Source organism: Symphodus melops (genome assembly GCF_947650265.1).
Source record: "Symphodus melops genome assembly, chromosome: 3".
NCBI lineage: Eukaryota > Metazoa > Chordata > Actinopteri > Labriformes > Labridae > Symphodus > Symphodus melops.
The window spans coordinates 9,111,017-9,132,427 of NC_136693.1; the positions used below are offsets into that span (position 1 = coordinate 9,111,017).

General features: G+C 38.4%; 1 protein-coding gene across 1 annotated transcript; it reads left to right on the forward strand.

Moving 5' to 3' along the window:
- The first annotated feature begins 7,229 nt into the window (after positions 1 to 7,229).
- On the forward strand, positions 7,230 to 11,355 carry pcdh20 (protocadherin 20). Its single transcript, XM_079339699.1, has 2 exons — positions 7,230 to 7,361; positions 7,695 to 11,355. The coding sequence occupies exons 1-2, from the start codon at positions 7,314 to 7,316 to the stop codon at positions 10,314 to 10,316; spliced, it is 2,670 nt and encodes an 889-aa protein (XP_079195825.1). The 5' UTR covers positions 7,230 to 7,313; the 3' UTR covers positions 10,317 to 11,355.
- Positions 11,356 to 21,411: the final 10,056 nt, after the last annotated feature.

The following is a 21,411-nucleotide window of genomic DNA, read 5'->3' on the forward strand; positions in this document are numbered from 1 at the left end:
CCAGAGACAGAATGAACATCAGACTGAAGGAGGGAAAAAAATTCAATTCAATTTAATTAATCTGTAGAGACACAACTTTTCAAAAAGCCAAAAAAAAATCCCTCCAAACTTTACTGTCGGCCTACAGTGGGTGGGAAAGGTTTGTGGAAAAATGCATACACTCATTTCCACGCAGTTTAAACCAACTTTACCATGCACACTGTGGTTTATGCTGAAACTATCACAAAGCATGTTGCGGTCTCAGTGCCTCTATCAGGGTATGTGCCTTTCAGGGCCATCAAGTGCCACTAGTCCATCAACCACACCATGAAAGCCACACAAGTGGGTCTGTGCCCACTGTCTCTTTCATCACTGCAATTCATCATTATTTGAAGGTCCAAGTTCTTCCTCGACCTCTGACACACTCTTCTTTATATGACAACTAAGAGTGCCACATCATTAATCATTTCGCAGTAGTGTAGCGTCATCTTTCTCAGTTATGGCTGGTGCAATATCAACGATTATTTGTTTAGTTAAAGGTTTATTAAATTTATGTTAACGATATAACTGATTCGCCTCAAGTTGCCCTGCCCACCTCTGCTGCTAACTTGTTTTCATTAATTACATAGTTTCCGATAAACCCAGCACTCCTCAAGGTTTATCTAGTTAACAGTAATCCTTGTTTACTCTTAATGCGTGATTGACCTAATAAGGGATAAAAGCTGTTATAAAGTCATGCTGCCAGCCTGGTATTATTACCATGCATCCCAGCAAGCTTTGCTCAGAGATGCACAATAAATGGGGCAGATTTTCTGGTCACATATAGTGGGTGATTGTGGTGGCTCATCGGACGCAGCCATCTTTTTTAGATGAAAACAAATGTATAAAAAGTGCGTCTTAAGGAAGGGACAACCTCTAGCATTGAGAAATGAAGCCAATGTGGTTGTGCAAAAACTGCAGTTCCTCGAGTGTCTACTTGAGACTGGCTCTAAAAGCCTTGGAAGTCACATAGCCACCCCATGTTTCAATGTTCATTTTGGCAGCAGAAATAAGTTTAATGTTTTAAGCACACCCTGAACAGAGAAAATAAATTATCTGTTTTGATTTTATGAAGGACAAGCGTTATACATAATTAGAAGTGTGACTGACATGATTGCAAGCTGGTGCATTGTACTTCTTTGCTCAACGCCCATGTCAGTTTAGATTGACCGAAAGTTAAGTTGAGACATCATTTTCAAAAAGTCAAACGACATCGTTGAGCTTCAAAATACCATTTAAGAAACCAATGAGTGCAACACTGAGACTACAACCATGTTTTTGGATGGTCTATGTTTCCACACACTGGATTTTTACAGTAAACAGTTTGCTTATAAATATAATATGAGGCTGTTTAAGGCCATCTCCAGCTAGTTTGTAATGATTTTTTTTACTGACAAAATAGTTCCCCCAATATGATGTCCCACCCATTCTCAAATATACTAATAAGAATCATCTTCTTGCTGTATTACACACATTTGCTTTTCTTTTTCTTCTTCATTAAATCCACCTTTTGATGTTGTTGCAGCATGCAAGGAATATCTATAGTTCATTCGAAACAAATGTGAGTCTTGTTCCTTTTTCCTTTTTTCTGTTCTTAATTTCACTCTAATTTCCATAGACATCCTCAATAATCCTTGTGCATGATCATAGGGGAAATTAATATAATTACTGCCACATAAATTAAAATTGATGCTCACTGGGGCCTATCCCCTCTTATGTGAAGTGTATATTTGTTGTAACATTTGTGTTCATTACTATGCTCTTTTTTTGTTTGGCATCACCTTGATGTTGTTTCTTTCCACCGCTATGGTTTAGAAATACTTTGCAGTAAATCTATGATAATGCATGTTGATATACTTGAATGAAAGAATTTACTGCATTTAGGTGTTGGGGTTTTTTTTGTTGTTTTTTTTTATATCAAAAAACACATTTTGTGTGTCTTCACAAGGAGGTGTTTGCACCACTCGTCACAGATACAAGAACACAGAAGGGAAAAACATCAATGTGAAGTGTTGCTTGTGAGGAATTCAAGAGCAAAAATTGATTTTCTCTAACACTGATGGAGCACAATTTCAGTGAAGTTTTGAGTTATGGAAGCGGAAGAAGTTGCTATAAGATTATTCTCCATTTTCCAGCACATCTTTCCCTCCTGGAAACCTCATTTTATACCCTAATTGATGTACTCAAAAAACCTCAAATTGAGGCTTTGAAATAGTCACACTGTTAGCAGGCTGAAACAAGAACCTGTGGTGGGCCAATCGATAGAAACTTCATTACTGGGAAGCCAGACTAGTAATCTCCTTGGCTGCAGCTGTGAGGGGCATACATTCTAGCACAGCACCTGTTCTCAATGATATATCCAGCCTGCACCTGCAGAGGTATTAAAGCAACACTCACCACACTGAGCTTTAACGCTCTCGTTCTATTTTATCATCTCTTTCTTGGTAGGTCTGTCGATCAAGTTCAAGCTCACAAGGTTTTCATGTTATTTTAAGCTCTGTGCCTGATTCCGTTTTACCCCTCCAGATGAGCTTTCTTGCGTTCATGCCAGGACGCATCTTTAGCAGCTGATACAAGCAGGAGGGGATACAAATCTGAAGGGAGAAAACAGTGGGGGAGAACTAGTATGGGAGGAGGGAGGAAGAGGGAAAAAAAGAGAGAGTTGAGTGTTTCTTTAGTTGATAAAAAGAGACCTTTTGGGGTTTAGAAAGTGTATTATGTTAGGACAGCTCCAATTTGCACTCAAATTGGTTTCATGATGGGTAGCCATGGAGACATTTTTAAGCATTTTTTTTTTCCTTTGTACCCTTTCCTCTTTTTGAAAATTGGGTCTCCACAGGAAACATGACAAACCAGGTACCTATCATGTATAAGTACTCTTACAAGTTTCTAGCCTTGGACTGAACTCACCCATTTGCACTAATCTAATCCTGCAGAACAAAAGGCCAATGGGAACAAAACCAATGTTGTCCTGAATTTCATTTTGGAACCAACCAGAAACAGGAAGGAATAGCAGTCTAGATATGGATGAGTAATGTGACACACTGACACAGCACTATATTGTACTTGCTGCGTGTCTTTTGTGGCAATTCATCCAGTAGATGGCAGTGACAGAGCAAGAACACCCATGGCTGACTTCACAGATTACAGTAAACCAGTACACACATTAAACTGAGAAAAGTGCATTATTTCTGTTCAGAGATGTAGAAAATACTGGCCCTGTAACACACTGTCACATTTTTTTATTTGCCTTACTTTAAAATCCTTCTTTGCCCCCTTTATACTGAGGGGTGCAGCTACAGTGTGGCTCATGCACAGCAAAGTGCAACGGGCTGGAAAATGTTGTTCCAAAGCCAGAGTAAAGAAGGTGGATCAGTTATTTATAGTCTTATATCCTCTTATATAAGTGCATCTTGGTGCTAAAAGTAAATACTGGGATTTTTCAAGATAGAATATATTTTTGTAAAATAATGCCTCTTGTGCAGGTACTGCAAGGCCTAACTTAAAAGTGGTTAAAGAAAAACATTTAACATTGCGCACACAATAATAGGCATATTCAAACACTGGAATTAAGTGTATTTGTGCGCATTTTTATTTACAAAGAGCCACACACACATGCACTGTTGGAGTCTTGTGCAAATTTACATTTTAATGATTGTTTTACACATAATTTTAAAATAACAATTTATACCGTAACAATAATAAGTATAAAAGAAATCTATAAATTCTATTTTTTGGAAGGCATCTGTCGACCACGGTCTCAGTGTCTTACGAACCCTCACGGGGTCCCAACCCCCACCTTGGGAACCACTGCCTAAGTCTACTCTCAATAATCTGAGAATCAAATGAGGTTTCTGCTCTGAAAAGCCTCACTGAACAGTGTGCTGTGTAGTACCCCATTAAATCGAAATCTGTGGCTGATTTGAGGCAATTATTGTTTGTGATAAACAGGAAATGCAGGTTTGATTAATTAGATTCTATAAAACAAGAATTTCTGATTGAACTACATTGATTTGCCAAAAAGGCAATTCTACAGACATTTCATTAAGACTAATAACACAGCTGCAATGAATATTTCTGGAACTGTAAAGATTCCAGCTGGCTCGATAACTGACTGTAATTTTGAAAATGCCAAAACCACGAGCCATTAAATTCAGTTAAAGGAGAGTGCATTTTTTAGAACATTTTGCTCATTTGTACTGAATGTCACATACAATTGATCACATATCCGGCTTTTAAAAATTAAGAGAACAGAGCAGCTCCCCAGTGTTCTGAAACATTTACATAATTATATTAATGGGCAGATTTGAGAGTGACCAAGGCCAAGTCAAAAAAGCTTCCCAAAATTCTCACACATTTATTTAAAGCTGTTAAGCAAACTCTACTGATAAATGAGTAATCACATTGTTTTTGCCTATTGTTTTTTTTTTTTGCAATTTTGAAAAAAAAGTTTAAGGCCATTATGTTGAAAACATGACCCCCCCCCCCCCACCAAGTCAGGTTTTTCTTTATTTTCTTGGAAAAATCTGATGTTCAATATGTAAAATTAGCATATTTCCACAAAAAGTACATTGTACCACGTCTGTTAAGGCAACAACTAATCAGAGGAAACACAGGCTAACTGGTTAGTCAGTGGTGTCAAACTACAGTTTTCTACTGTGTCTCTTGACACGACACTTCTGTGTAGAAATATCGCTCTTACATAACGGCTCTGGAGCTGTTTCACAGCTATCAAGACAGCTTAGAAGCACTTTGATTAAAAGAAAAAACGGAGGTTAACAGTACATCTGTTAGGAGATCTGGGCATGGATTACCCAGCATCATCTCACACACACTCAGAGGAGCAAATGATGTAATAAAGAACAAAGTGATCCTGCCTCTTGTCCTCATCCAACCTTTGTATGGCCTTCTTGTCCTGCAAAGACAATTTACACATACTAATGTATCAAAATGAAGAATTCAAAACAAAATAACAAATTAAGCAATTTTATACATTTTGACAAGTTACAGAGCTGTTAAAGGAGCAATATATCACGTATGTTTTTAAAATTGGTGATTTACTTGGCATTTCCTTCATTGCAACACCTGTTGATTTGCTGTAATAACTGGTCTCATATCTGGTTAACTGAGGGTAATCCAAAACGACCGTATGGGGGTACCTTCAATCAGGCTACCTTCTCCGGTCAAAACAAAGACCGCCTCTGAATGGTCATCAAATGTATAGACATACTAGTTTAGGGAGATAAACACATTTGTCAGATTTGCAAGAAAAAGGTCACATTAAATATTTAAAACGCAGAAAAGGAAAATCATGTTGTACAAGAAATAAGTTTATATTTGACAAATAATATTATCAACGCATTTGTTTCTGACCTCCAGCATAATGTGGATGACACTTTAACATGTTGGGAGTTCGCAATTTGATACTGAATAGACATAGAACTCCTGGGGACTTAGCAGACAAAGAGGTCATGGTATCAGGTGGACAAAACATGACATCACTGGCCTTTATGTTAAAACTCCTTGTAAAGGAACTGCTGCCGAATTAATAATGTAGAGCAAAAAATATCCTGTAACATTTGACATGGGCAAAAGTTCTAGACCCCTATAAAACTAAATCAGCAACTTTACATAATTACTTGTTGGTAATTATGACACATTTACCCAATCAAAATAAAAGAAACTTAAATCATGTGCGGGGAGATTTTTAAGGCCTTAAAGTTTTGAACGGCAATGACATCAGAAAACACAATCAATTAACATATTGTAACAACAACAATCATTTTCAACAACATAGTAATGAACTTACATATAATGCCTTTCAGACGTATTCCTAAAATGCTTATTTTGTGTATTCTGAAGCAATGGTCTTCAACTGGTCTCATCTCAGGACCCATTACCAACAGTTTTTTTTTCCACGCAGACATTCGTGACCTACTGTAACCAAGTCCTCAACCCACCAGTTGAGAACACCTGATCTAAACTTTCTGGCCAAATTCTCACTGATGATCTATAGACGAACACTTCAGACTCTGCACCTGAAGGCAGCTCTCAAATGACTCTCATTCCACTCATCTCCCACGCTCGCCAACTTTCAAGCCCATTCTCACTGATGTCTGTTGTCAGAAAATATTTCTGAACCAAGAACATACATTAAAAACTCTAAATAATGTATGCATAACAGGTTTAGGGATGATCCAAAGTAAAATATTGTTTAGCTCTGTCACTAAAAAATACAGTTCACACGTTACGGTAGTCTATCATATAAAATAGGGATTTTGTCTGTTAATATGATCTGACCATGAGTTAAAGGAAAGGCATAATGCTCCGATGCTGTTATCTTTTCCAACAGGCACTTGTTATGCAGTGTGAGACAAAATGAGAGAATTTGAGCGACTCAATCCGCCCTTTACCAGAGAACTTCAATCACTCAATTTCTCTGAGCAGTATGCTTCCAATCCCCACAAACAGCTGGCCCGGCATTTAGAACACATGAGGATTAGGGGGTTGATTTAGTTAAAGGCTCAATCCAGAACCAGACCATCGCACCACTTATGATGCCAAGATCACCTCTGTGCCACGTTTATTATATTTTCACACATTTTCAATTATTGTTATGCATTTAAACAACTGTATGCAGAGACTAAACATAAAATGAATTTCAGTTTTGTTAGTGTTACAATGACTGCAAACTGAGTAAAACCTGATTTGAACTGCACTGAAACAACTAATCAACCCATGCATTACAAAAATTTAAATACAAAAAAGGCAATGTTTATCATCATCATTATATCATAACATATTTGCTTTAATTCATTATGCACTGTTTTTTTTCCAGCAGTGTTTTTTAACTAATGCTGGATTAAAGTAATCCCTCTGCTGTGGATATTTAACATCTTGCTTAGTCTCTCGTGTCATCATAAGCTCAGTTGGTAATCATATGTTTTCACTCTGCTGCAGGAATAGAAGGAATGCAGCTGCTCGAGAAAACATGGGTGTGAAAGAAAGATGCAGGTGTGGGTAGATGTGTACATGGGCACGTGCAAAAAAGGAACCTGTTAACTAAAGTAGATTTCCCTGTGGCCAAGGGCTCTTATTGGTTAACATGAGGAGCTCATTTGCATATGGTGGGAGTGTCCTGAGCCAGCACTGGGATGAATGACTTGCTCAAGTCAGATAGCAATAAGGCATAGCACTCAGCAGAGGTCTGCGCTGCTCAACTCTCAAAATGCCTGCGTTACTTAGGCTGCTGTTCTTCCTGCTCTGAGTGGAAAGTGCCTGACTCGGACATAAACATGTTCAACAGCAAACACCCCAGTCTTAGACAAAAAGGAGGAATTTGGGTAAGTTTTATGAAAAATTTATTTTCCAGACACAATTTACTTTAACTTTAAATCAGGTGGGGGGGGGTTGTTTTGTTTTTTTGTGCAGAAATATTATAAGGCCCTTTTTCTATACTTTCTTGTTTTTTCTCTGAAACTGTTATCATCTTGTTTTTATAGTCTAAAGTGAAAATGGTGGTAGTAAAGTGTAATTATAGTTCAAATCAGTGGTGCAGATTTAAAGGAGATCTTGTAGCTAACTTGACAAGTAAATAACTTGTAAAACTACATTTGTAATATTTAGTATACTATCATGCAACTCTTTAATTAAACTTTAATCATCTTGTATTACAGGGATTGTGCATCCTCTTGCTTTACACCAGCCCTCTTTCCTGTTTTGCAAATTTCAGCCAAGCAAAAGAGCTCATCTATAAAATAAAGGAGGGATTACCGAGGGGGACCTTCATAGGGGCCATTGCAGTAGACCTAAATTTGGACTTCACTGTTGAGCCCCCCTTTATATTCAATCTGCCGCAAAAGAAGGTCAGTGATCAGTACGTGAACCTGAATAATACCACGGGAGAGCTTTACACATCTGCCACTGAAATTGACAGGGAGACGCTCTGTCCTGATAACTCTGGGGGAAGGGGATGTATCCTCTCACTGGATGTGTTTCTTTTGCCTCAGCAGTACTTCCAGCTTATCAAAGTTAAAATATACGTTGAGGATGTCAATGACAACAGGCCAAAGTTTCCCGTTGATGAGATTTGTATATCTGTTCCAGAAAATACACCCATCAATGCTCGTTATGCTGTGGAGCACTCAGCAGTTGATCCAGACCTGGGTCTTCATGGAGTGCAGACATACTGGCTTGTTAATGACTTTGGCATGTTCACACTGGATGTTGAAGAGAATGAGGGGGGTGAGCGGACACCCTTCCTTATCGTCACAGAGGCTTTGGACAGGGAGACCCAGGCTGAATACATCACAGATATCATCGCAGAGGATGGAGGGACCCCTCCGCTGCTTGGTGCAGCTACTTTAAAAATTGTAATCACAGATGTAAACGATAACTGCCCCCGATTCACGGAGTCACAAACTAATGTCACTCTGCATGGGAATACAACCAAAGGGGCACATTTGGCACGTCTGCATGCTTTTGACCCTGACCTTGGTGCTAATGCTCAGATCAGCTATGCTTACAGCGAACGTGTGCCAAGGGAGACCAGGACCTTGTTCCATTTGGACAGAATCACAGGGGTGATCAAGCTAGCCGGGAAAATAGACACTGGCACAAACACATTTTACAAACTCACCATTCTAGCAAATGGACCTGGTTGTATCCCTGCTGTTGCCACTGTTGCTGTCCATATCATCAAAGTTGTCACAGGACCCCCTGCAGTCATGCCAAGGTACATTGCATCAGAAAAGGATGGTGTGGTGACTATAAAAGAGTCTGAGCCAGCGTTTTCTCCTATTGCTTTTTTTACTGTCAAAAACATTGACATGAACCAGAGGGTGGACTGTCATTTGGAAGGGACTGGTCCATTCAGACTTGTCCCCTACCAGCTTTTCAAAAATGAATACCTGCTGGAGACCACAGAGCCCTTGGATTATGAGAAAACACAGGAGTATGAGCTTATCGTGGTTGTAAAGAATCAAGGAGACCTTGTCATTAAGACTTTTGTCAAGGTGCAAATATTGGATGAGAATGACAATGCACCAGTGTTTCAGCAGTCTTTGGTGAAATTGTCTTTGGAGGAGAACAATTCACCAAACACCTTTCTGATCCAGCTCCAAGCCTTAGACCCAGACAGTGAAAGCCGAGGAGATGTCATCTATCTCCTTGGAGGAGACGCACCAGGGATATTTGATGTTGATCGTGTGACTGGTGTCCTGACTGTGACCACATCACTGGACCGAGAGGAGAAGGAGACATACCGCTTCATTGTAAGAGCAGTTGACCAGGGAACACCAAGAAGAGAGTCGATTGCAACTGTGGTACTGACTGTGGAGGACCGCAATGACAACAGTCCACGCTTCATCAACAAAGACTTCACATTCTTTGTTCCAGAGAACTTCCCAGGGTACGGTGAGATTGGGGTTCTTTCTGTAATGGATGCTGATGCTGGGGAAAACGGTTGGGTGGCCCTTTCAATTCTCAACGGCAGTGACATTTTTATGATAGATACAGGCAGAGGGGCACTAAGGGCCAAGACTTCTCTGGACCGAGAGCAACAAGGGACATACCAGCTGTGGATTGAGGCCATCGATGGTGGGGAGCCTGCACTTTCGAGTGTTACTATGGTAACTGTACTATTGTTGGATGTAAATGACAACCCACCTATTGTCCTCTTTCCCCAGTCAAATCAATCTTACATGCTAGTACTTCCAAACACAGTACCAGGAACATCAATCACAGAGGTTTATGCTGTAGATAAGGATACAGGCATGAATGCTGTGATTGCTTACAGTATCATTAAGAGGAAAGGTGGCGAACCAGGGTCGTTTGCCATTGACTCCGAAACAGGAAATATCACCTTAAAGAGGGAGCTTATCAACCGGGGTCTATACAGCCTTTTGGTGAAAGTCAGTGATCATGGTCAGCCTGAGCCCCTTTATTCAACAGTTATGGTTAACTTCTTTGTCAATGAAACTGTGAGCAATGAGAGCTATATCCAGAGTCTTCTGACCAGAGAGGCTGACATAGAGGTAGAGGAAAGGCCCTGGTATGTTGGACAGATGACAGATGGACCTGAGCGGTATGAGTTGTTCCCATGTCAGCCTGTACTCATTGCTCTTTCAGTGACATGTCTAGGGCTTTTCTTCTCAGTTGTCACACTGACATCTTACATATGCTGTAAGAGATATAAAAAGCAGCGAAAGAAAAGATCAGAAGTGGAGATACCATTAAAAATGAAGAATGACTCAATGCAGGTTGTAAACAAGAGGCTCAGGCAGATCTCAAATATCTGATTTCGAGTTGTCCACACATCAAACATCACTGTTTACATGAATGTTTACAAGACTCACTGTGAGAACTGTAATTCTCAAATGAAGTTGCTTTTTCTGCCTTTGTCATATGATTGTTGTTACTGCAATATAAACAAAGGCAAAACATGTCCAATTCTACCTTTGATTATTTTTACGGCCCATGACACATGATATTTGGCATCAAAAGACCAAAGTAAAGAAGTTTTTGATACTGCTTCAAGGTAATAACAGCTTTATTACATGGTCATAGAAGCAACTCATTGACGATTACTCAATCTAAGGTCCTATGTATAAATATATTTTATTGAATGTTTTACAAGTTTATATAAAATGTTTTGCATTGGTATGAATTACAACAAACAACAGTTTAAGGCACAACAAATATTTCTTTCCTCTTATTTTTTAATTAATGTGCATCTCTATACTATCTGCCACAGTAACAGTATGGAAAGTGATTGCATACGTAGTCAGTTCACACTTAGCAATATTTATTTAAAGTATTTCTAAAATTCATATGGAGAGTTCACTGCATCAATACCCTTCCCTTTCTAGACTTGTGTTGTATATATGCTAACATATTATGCACAGATGCCCTGTGTTCTGTTTAAGGAGTATGACAATCTTTTTTATATATGGAAAACAACAGACCAGCCTTAAAAAACGTACTGTTTGCTTCAAAGCTTTTGATTGCTTATTGTTGTCTTTTGTAGCTTGGTTTTAAAGGACTGAAATGAGTGTAATACAATCGATGAGATAAAGAACCATGGAAAAGCCAATAAATGAGCCCATGGTTCACTTCTTTTCAAAGTATTGCACGATGTGTGAAAGCCATGTTTAATATCCAGATGTAATACGCTCTGTTAAGGCTTTTAGTAGTTACATATCACGTTTGTGAAGCCTTTCAAGGCCATGTTGCTCAGCAAAAAGATTCTTACACTACAAACAAGTCACATTTTGTCCAAACTTCTGTCTCATAAAACTGCTTCAGGATGATGCATCACACACTTTTATACAACCATGCAACTCTCAATGTGTCTGTGAAATTCTGTTTGTGAAAGAAATCAAAGTAACTATTAAAGATGTTTTATTTTTTTAACATTTCTCTTGTACAACTGTGTTAGTTAAAGAATAGTTGTAGTTCATGAGGATTGAAGGGGATGATTCTTAGACTGAGTCGAAGTTATACATTACAGAACCAAACAAGACATAGAGGTGTATATAATTACCGAAATTCTATTTATATCAACAACAGCCGACGAACAGACCAATATGAGACAGTGATGGCCTGGTGGTTGTGTTTAATGCCCTATATGTGCAGGGTCTGTAATCCTACTGTGTGTGGGTCCCTACTGCCTCCTCCCTGCACTTCCTGCCTCTCCTCAGCTGTCCTGTCAAATACAAGCAAAAACGCCCCAAAACAGGCCAATATTTTAAACTTAAAACCTGACAACCCCCCAAGAACAGATTTCATGTGATTCAAACTCAACAATAATGGCCATGAGTAAACCTCAAATGTGCTGTGTCTGACCAAGGGAGAAGCGATGAATTGACATTAATAGAAAAAAAACCAATCAGGGCCTTTTTTTTCAAGTGCATGATTATGTATCATTTAGTCAAATCAAGTCTAGTTTTGATTAGATCATCTTTAGACAAGATTAAATGTGTTGTTATAAATGAACAGCTGCATTGTACCTCAGAGATGAAAGAGTTACAGATGAAAAGCCTGAGAGCCTGTTTGGTTGTTGTGATCGCCCACACAGGCCAGAGCTGGTGAGGTAACACCTGAGAGTCACACTTTGAAGGAAACACACTGTGCTGACTCGTAGCTACAGCTGCTCCTGTCTGTAACATTTGAAGATCAATCAATTTAGTCCAAGTGACATCTCTCACTTTACTTGAGTATTATTAGCAATCACTGCACGATCAAACCACCCCACTACAACACTGCAAAGTAACGCCTAAGAAACGTAACAGCAGTTTTTTTAACAACAATGTACTGTTGTGCCCTCTGTTTGACATAGCTGTTGTTGTTGTTGGAATGCTCAATATGAAGGTTGTATGGACAGTATGCTTTCAGGAATGTTATGGTTTGTTTTCTTGTTAACAATGCACACTCCCATATGAGGAACTCAGTTGTATTATGTACCCTCCTAAACCTGTTTGGGTGAGGTCTTGACGAAATAGGAAACATGCAAACAAACCTGCTGACAATGTATTCACACAGGCGTCTTAAGTTATAATCAGCATTTCAGGACGGAAGCCCGTCGTGTAAGCACAGAGCACATCAGGGCCTATAAACAGCTCAGTGTAATCCTCAGTAATCACCGCTGGCCAAACAGTGCATTCTACAAATAAGCAGGAAGATCATCATTTACACATACTGTACATGCACACATAATGTTCTCAAGACAAGTGACAAAATAGGATTCAGAAGTATAAATGCATTGTATCTGCCTTATATAATAGAACAAGTGTCACTTGATTTTGATTTTGTTGTTGATTTAGGATTGCTAACAGAACTAACTTTGAAAAACAGATGGCCATGCAATATGGTTAACATCTTGAGTAGGTTCAAAAGGGCTCTGTTTTGTCAAAATGTTTCAGATCAATAGAAGAAGCCAAGTAAGTATGCTCATGCCTACAATATGTGTGATTGGGAGAGAGGCTTGCCTGAATTGTCATGATTAGATACCTTGAATATGCAGCATGAAATACAGAAATACTTTGCTTTATATAATGAAATCGCAATAGAATTTCTCAAAGTGAAAATGGGACTTTAGGCTCATAAGCTTCACCATTAGTAAGCCATAAACAATGTTGTGATCAAACTTTTCAGGCAGAATTAGTATTGAATCAATAATATGTTGGTGCATTCCCTATCTGCCAACTTTGAATAACTCGGCTGTCCAGGCAATGGTCCTTTGCCAAGTGACACAAAATTTAAGACTTTTTCTGTACAATTCTACCTTTTTTTTTTACTCTAAGCAAACAATGGAAGTTTAAGATTAATGGCTGCAATAACAGTGCATGGTTCATTTCACTGTATTACCTTTCTCACTTTTAAATGAGTCATCTCCCTTAGCTTGTTGAAATAAAAAACAAACAAAAAATGGGTCATATTACAGGCCCTTAAGGTCTATTACAGCTTTGACTCTGTTATGAAGATATGGTACACTCATATGGGCAATAACAAACACTAGTTCTGGTTTACATATGAACTAGCAACCCAGCCCTCCAGCCATCTGCTATGTTTCTCATTCATTGTAGGGATTAGGCAATTTGGTGTGCGCCTACTTTTTAACACCAGTTGTAATCCAAATCGAACGGAGAGGATTAATGTGCTAGACTAGATACAACATCATAAACTATACACCTTCAAAATAACACAACACTAAGCAGCGCTTATACACGTGACCACAAGCAGTTGGGAAGTAACTCTGTCAAATGGTAATTGAGGCAATTTTCGGGTGTCATTTAGCAAACAATCAAAATGTTAACACATGTATGTTTATCAGGTTTGTTGACATATTTATTGTCTTAGTTTAATGAGTTGACATCATAACATTTCTACTGGGCCATTGAAACAAAAGGGAGTGTTACCATTTTTGTTCAAATTTAAATGCTGACCATATTGATGGTAGCCTACCAGAGGTTCAAACAAGGGATTACTCAAGTGAAAACAAATGTATAAAATAAAATGAGAAGACGAACAATGGAATGGCAATCTATGAAATTGTTTCGAAGGTAAACGAGTCAAACTTTAATATCATGGTTTTATTGGAGCAAAATTCAGTGGTTCCCAAAATGCATTAGATGATCAATTTTGTAATTCAAAGCAACCATGACCAAAAACTTCCTGCTATTGATGGTTGTGCAAGGAGATGAGACCGATCCAATAAAATATCAGTATCGGGTCAGATGTTGACTTAATTTATGGATTCTTGTCATACTGACAGTGCCAAGCCATTTCACTGATAAAGAAAGATAGTTTTGTAGGGGCACCAGTAGCCCATTGGCTAGTGAGTGGGCCCCATGTACAGGGGCCATAGTCTTTCAAGCGAGTGGCCTGGGTTCAAACCCAAACTTTGGCTTCTTTCCCACATATCATTCACACTGACTGTCTCTCTCTGATTTCCACTTCTGTCCACTGTACCATCTCCACAATATAGGCAAAAAAATCCATAAAACAAATCTTAAGAGAAAGAAAGATCATTGGACACTTTAAAACATTCTCAACATGCACACGTTTGCTTTAGAGCCATTCAAACTAAACTGCAAGTGCTCAGAAATCATCTAAATCAAGACATTCAGACAAGACAATGTATTTTAGAAATGCTCTGCTGGGTTTATCACAGATTTGTGTATCCTTGTGCATAATGCTGAAATTAAAATAATAATAATCAGGATAAAAAATTTGGATTCAATATTGGTTTTGTTACAAATGTCAATCAGATCAGAACTAAAAACAGCAGATCGGTGCATCTCTAAATCAAATGATTAGATATAAAATCATGTTTATGGCATGAATACAATCCAGATATAGTATCTGAAATACAAATCAAACGATTGTGTCAGCATCATCAGCAATCTGTTCTACATTTGGTGAATCAAGATCCCTCTGTACAGTATCCAGTGGCTCTTGGTTCTGTACAGCCTACTCCTTGACATTATCCTCCCTATGAACTTCAACCCAGACATTAATTGTTTTTAACCTTCAATGGTTTCATTAAGTTATCTCTGTCTCCTAGTCAGGGTTAAACTTGGCTGGAAACAGCTGGAGAGGAGGCCGAGACAGCCCATAGCTTTTCCACATGACTGATCAACTCATGTTGCTGTAATCCTGCTCACAGCCAGGCTGTCTTCTTCACAACAGGGCAGAATGGACAGTGTAGGGGTGACCTGGCTTAAATCAGGTTCTTGAACTCTTTGTGACCCATGGGGGATTAGTATTCTGTCATTTGAACTATATTTAAAGAGTGATCATTTCAGAGACAGATAAACTTGTTAAGACCGCCTGGTCAGAAAGAAAGGGCTACACACATTTAGTGGTTAGTAAAACTTACAAGTACATTATTGTTGTCTTCTATGTTTTCTAAAATGTACCATAAACATCTAAAACGCAGATAAACCTACAGTATGCCGCTATAAACTCTCTCTCTCTCTCTCTCTCTCTCTCTCTCTCTCTCTCTCTCTCTCTCTCTCTCTCTCTCTCTCTCTCTCTCTCTAGGAAAGTCTATCTGAAATTACATTAAATTCTTAATGGTGTAGACAGCAAGTAATTACCATCAGTCACAGCCCGATCCCATTTCCAGATTGGCTTTATTGTAATGTCCTGGCCTTGAAATCAAACAAATAAAGACACAATGAAAGGCCCAGGTCAGGTTACGCAGTACTGCTGAATAGGAGAGGGTACATTTCCCAAGTTATGACATCAAATACACCCACACACAACACACACACACACACACACACACACACACACACACACTTTGTTCACCGACTTCAATAATGCATCTCCATATTTTCCTGCTGAAAATCTCTGCCTTTGATCTTAAAACATAATTTTTTTTCAAAATACAATCGAATAGCACTCTTTTGATCTTGCTTTGGATTACTAATTTGCTTCATTCCTTTGTCACTTTTTCTCTCAGTACCATCTCTGCAAAATACAGACGGCTTTCAAGGGAATTAACAGCTGCAAAGTCTTTGTGAGCGACACATTCTTCCCCACTACTGCTAACAGTTTAAAAGCATCATATCCCGTCACTGTATTTATCCCTGAATTCAACCCGAAGGAAATTCAGTGGGACTTTGAGCAAGAAATCTAAAGGTTTTGAATGACATATATCAATCGATAATTGAAATTTTTGAATTTGCAGCAAAGAACAGTAAAGACTTCATGGAGTAGTGAAATACTGCCTGGAATGTCTGTTGCTGATCTTAGTGCAGACAGCCTTCACTCTACAGAATCGTTTGGATTAACAGCCACTTCATCCAAATGCCATCATTAAACATCTTCAAAGACTTGTTTCTGACAGTGACATTAAGCAGGAACCCAATCATTTACAATACAGCACTGTTCAAAGACCTCTCCATCAACTACGGCTTCCAGCAACATGCTTACTGAGCGATGCCACTGTGGGTCTGACGTCACTGTGACACTTAGAGGTGTTCTATGATTAAAGATGACAGTCATGTTATTAGATCAGATATAGTTTATCCCAAGCTTGGGTTCAAATCAACATCATTTTAAGCGTCATTTGATTCAAAAACAACTCTAGGAGAAAATGTAAAGGACTTAATGCTTGATCATTAGCAATAAGTGTACATCTTAGACCAAAGTACTGATTGTGAGAATGCCATTTTCACAGCTTATCCGCAACTAGACCTTGATTTACAGTCAGGGGGAGTGTCTTTAATGGCTATAATGGATTGTGGCTGTAGTAAAAGCTCTTACGTCTTTAATTGTCTAACATTTATGATTTGATTTAGAGTTGAAATAAAAGTCACTTAACTGTTGAAAGCTTCTTTGTTTTGAACAAAGTTGAAATGGAATGCAGCCGATGTGGAATGCTGCTCTTCTGCATCTGTTTTGGCATCTTATGGATGGGCCATGGCCTAGTTAGCAGATGCAGTAGTATCAGTTTATTTTGAGCTCTGTGTTGTGTTAAACAACATAAGAACAACAACTCTGAGACAAACTTGTTTTGACTTTATTTTTTATAAACGTGCTGAAATGTGCCAACCAGATTCTCTGCATGATACAATGTTTCACCTGCAACATCGAGGACCTCATCCACAGGGGAGTTTTTTTTTTTTTTTTTTACAAATGTATTTAAGATTTGCACTGATATACATATTTAACTGTTACACCTGCAGGCTGCACAAATACTATGATGAAAGTCTAATGCAATTGCTTGAATTAACACAAACGTTGTACGTTAACACTAATCTAAAAATGGCCCAAGTGACCACAGGATATGACTAACCTCTAGATTCATGTTGGAGTCATGAAAAAAAAAGTCTTATAATGGAAGATTTGAACAGGCCTTGTGCCATTATCAGTTACAAAATATTTCTTCCTAGTGCATTTTTCCTTCTTTCTCCAAGCATTTTTAGCAACAGACATAAACATATTGCCCCAATAGTAAGAAGAACTGTCACTCTATTTTTAAAATGAGCATTTTAGGAAAAAAATAATCTTTAATCTGAAAGAAGTGTTTGGTTTAAATTTTGGAAAAATGAGACCTGGAAGTTGAAAATCTTCTATTTAAAGTTCGTCGAGGAGTATGAATGTAATAAGGATGATGAAACAGTCTGGAAATCCCCCCTTCGACATATTGCATGCACAAATGTGCACAAATCCTCAGCAAGTCAGGCAATTCGCTGCAAGCCGTTATGCCCTTATACATCCTCAACACTAATAAATCCCTCATTTTCACAAACAGGGACACAGAAAACTGGTATGGCCAATATTTTGTTTTTGCAAGCCTTGAATGTCTAAACTTTTTATCAAATGACATGAAAACAAGAGTCTTTCTACTTCTTGGGGTTTAAATGTTATTCAGTCAAAAATGACAAGTTTATTACAGACAGTTTCACCATTTGCACAGCAAATATTACCTTTATGGTCATAGTGCATTCTGAAAGGCGAGAAACTTATGAAGCAACCCTCATTTTGTCAAATTCTATGGTTTTGTGTATGCCCAAGCTGCTTTAAATATAACTCCAACAGCATTAGACAATAAAAAAAGAAAAGCACTGTACAAGCTTAAGTCCCTTTACCATTGTCTAGATTTAGAGACCACTGAGAACCTCTCGTCTTGCTTGCTCTATCCCAGCTGACTTATATTCCTCTATTGTCTCTTGGGGCCACATTGATGGAAAAATAAGAGCCACAGTCCAAAATTAATTTCCCCTCTAAAAACAGTAAACATTTTTTGAAATAGAAACCATAGTTTTGCTTTATTAAGCGATGAAAAGCAATGGAGCAGTGACACATCACAACTGTCATCATAAACTAAAAGTGCATGATATATTGGCCGCACTGCAAGTGGCTGCAGAGAAATCTGGAAACAAAGGATATGATAAGCTTCAGTTTCAACAAGAGGCATCCACACCTCAATCAGTGCATTTAGTGGAGTGACAAACAAGTGGATTTTTTTCCTCAATCTTTCTCTTGAAAACAGATTGATGTGCTTTGCAATTATTCCTGCTTATTCCTACAATGTTTCCCTTTTTGAATTTTTAAAAGTATATAAAGCCACAACAAGTCACAAAAGAGGGGGCTCAGCTTTTCTTTGATTAAAGTATGGGTGCTTCAAGAGAAAAGAATGTTCAGAACCACTGCTTTATCTCATACCTTATGTTTCTCTTTCACTCTCTATCTTCTTCTGCCAGGATGGAATCAAGAAGGGAAAGTAATTATTAAATCATGTTTGAATTGCACAGTAATTATCTTTGGGTCTATCAAAAGTAAATAAGAAACATCAAATAGCTTCATGTTATTCATATGAATCATATTTCTCCCGTTTATTACTTTGTTTCATGGACTTCATTTTGTGGAAGTCATAGTTTTAATATCCGCAAAAGTAGAAAATACAAGAAATCAAAATGAGACTTTGACTCCTCATGCAAAGTCAAGAAATGAGTGTCTTATCGGTTTGTAGGTTTGCCCAAGTAAAGTGTCTCTTGGAAGTATAAAAGGCTTTAAAGGGAGCTGCCCTACATGGTCTGACAGCCTAGCTGCCTGTCCGAGCTGCGGCATCACACTGAGTTAATGAAGTGCCAGTTGAGCGCTCCTTGTTAATATCAGCCACTGATGCATTTTAGGAAGCTGTTCCTTCTTTCAAGAGGAACTAAGTCTGCTAACCAAATTTGGAGAAGAAATTGTGCAACAGTTTTCTTGGAGGAAAAAAAATTAAATATGGCTCATCATTTCTCTCATTTGCGCTCTTTGATCGATTACTGATCTACTATATGGTAATTTAACGGCCTCCCAGAATTATGCACTCCCACCAACACTATGCATTACCTTTTCTCCCTGTGTTAATTCGGCATACTTTAAATCTCATGGTAATCTTTCATCATTTTAAGAAGTAAAAAGAGAGAAAAGAGGCCTTACAGACAGTTGCAATGAAAGGGCAATGGGAAAAGAACGCATTAATCTCTATGCACTCTACTTGTGGTTTTGAACCTGACAGATACAGAAAGACAGGTAGAAAGGTGTGGAAGTATAGAGAGGGCTTTGATTAAAGGGCACAGAGACACAAATAGGAACAGGTGGGCAGAAAGATAAGGGCACATGACGTGGCTCATTTGGTGTAACGTTTTCCTATTAGCAAGAGCCAACACTCATCTGCCTATGGTACTAGTTCATCCAACTCTGTGTTCAATGGTGAAATATAAAAAAGCTGTAAGGATTTGTTTAATCTTTGTTTTCCTCAAAGGGGAAAAAAAAGGAAAATGTAAAATATTTCACCTTTTTATCTGAGCATGTCCTTGTCAAATCCCTGAAATTTAAAGTCAAACTATTCTGTTGTTTTCCCTGCACAGTTAAAAGCACTTTGATTCAGTGTTTTGTGAGGGTGCACGCACAAAATTGGGGCAATTACTTTCTGTTAGGATTCCCAGTGCAGGCAAAACTGGGTGCAGCAAAAAAGAAAATCTCCGGAATAACTACAAACTCATTGGCTAGAGGCAGTATGAACAGTACTAACATGATGTCACTTGCTTTGTATGCAAACCCATAACCCTTCCTCATCTCTAACCTTTCATGTGTCAGTTTAATACTAGCTGACATGGCCCCAACCTTGGAAATCGTGAAAGAACAATCACTACCCACAGATCCACAAGAGGTGCTTGTCCAGACAACTTAAGTCCTTCAAAGTATTCAATAAAACTACAAACACTGCTTTTTCCTCTCGGGAAGACAATCCTGCTCTCATGCATTTCAATCTTCGTTTTGCATTTTACTCTCTCGGTGTTAAAGCATTTGCCTTTTAATCTACAAGACAAATGTTTAACTGTATGCTTCTTAGATTGTAAAATAAGGATATCTTAAGCACAACCTCATCCTGCAGCATATCAACAATCCGATCAGACCAAACAAAATGTTGAAAGAACAAACAATATTAAAGGCCTGACTGTGTACAAACTTGGGCAGCACATATTCACTTTCGAAGAATACAGTATGACAGGAGCATCGCACACTGTGCATATTACTTTATAATAACATGACAAGAGCACCACACACTGCTGTATTCTCATATCACAGCAGCTTCATAACAGGCTATAAAAAAGAGCACTTTGCACAGACAAGGCACATAATGGGAGAAAATGAAAAGTGCAATGCCAAACAGTTACAGAGCATAGCACAGTAACTTTATAAGAATGAGACAGAACAAGACAGAGCTGCAGTGCTTCTTACAAGAACTTAGAAATAGGACAGAGCAATGCACACAGTGATATTACATTCACCTCCAAATATGAGAAGAGAAAAGAGTTAAACAGTTACATTTACTAATCAGCTTTCCCTTTACCAAAATAATAAACAGCACTGCACATAGGAACAATGTGTTACGCCTTGGAAGAAGAAGGAAGAAAACAAATAGAGCATGTGTACACAGCCAGGTGCACATAAACACTTCTTCAGAATATCAATGTACATACTGTTCTTATAATGGTTAGGCCTACTTCATAAGAATAATGCATTACACAGCCACGGTAATAATAGATTGATAGATCTTATTTTTATGTGTAAGACAAGTTGGAAGGCTGCAAACCTTGTCAAGCACATCATTCCAGTATTAGAGCCCAGTTGTTTGAGGATTTGTTTCTCTCTCCTCATCATGATTAGAGCCTCTGAATCAGGGAAAATTCTCCTCTCGAGGCAATGCTTGCAACATTTCAGCATGGAAAAAGTTTTCACAAGCCATTTGGGTGAAAGACGGGATCTTAAGGTTGTGTTTCTGTTTTTATGCACTGCCTGTAAAGCACTTTGATCAGCTAAACCTGCTTATAAATGTGTTAAACAAATGCATTTGAAACATTATCAGCTATGCTCTGTCTGGTTACA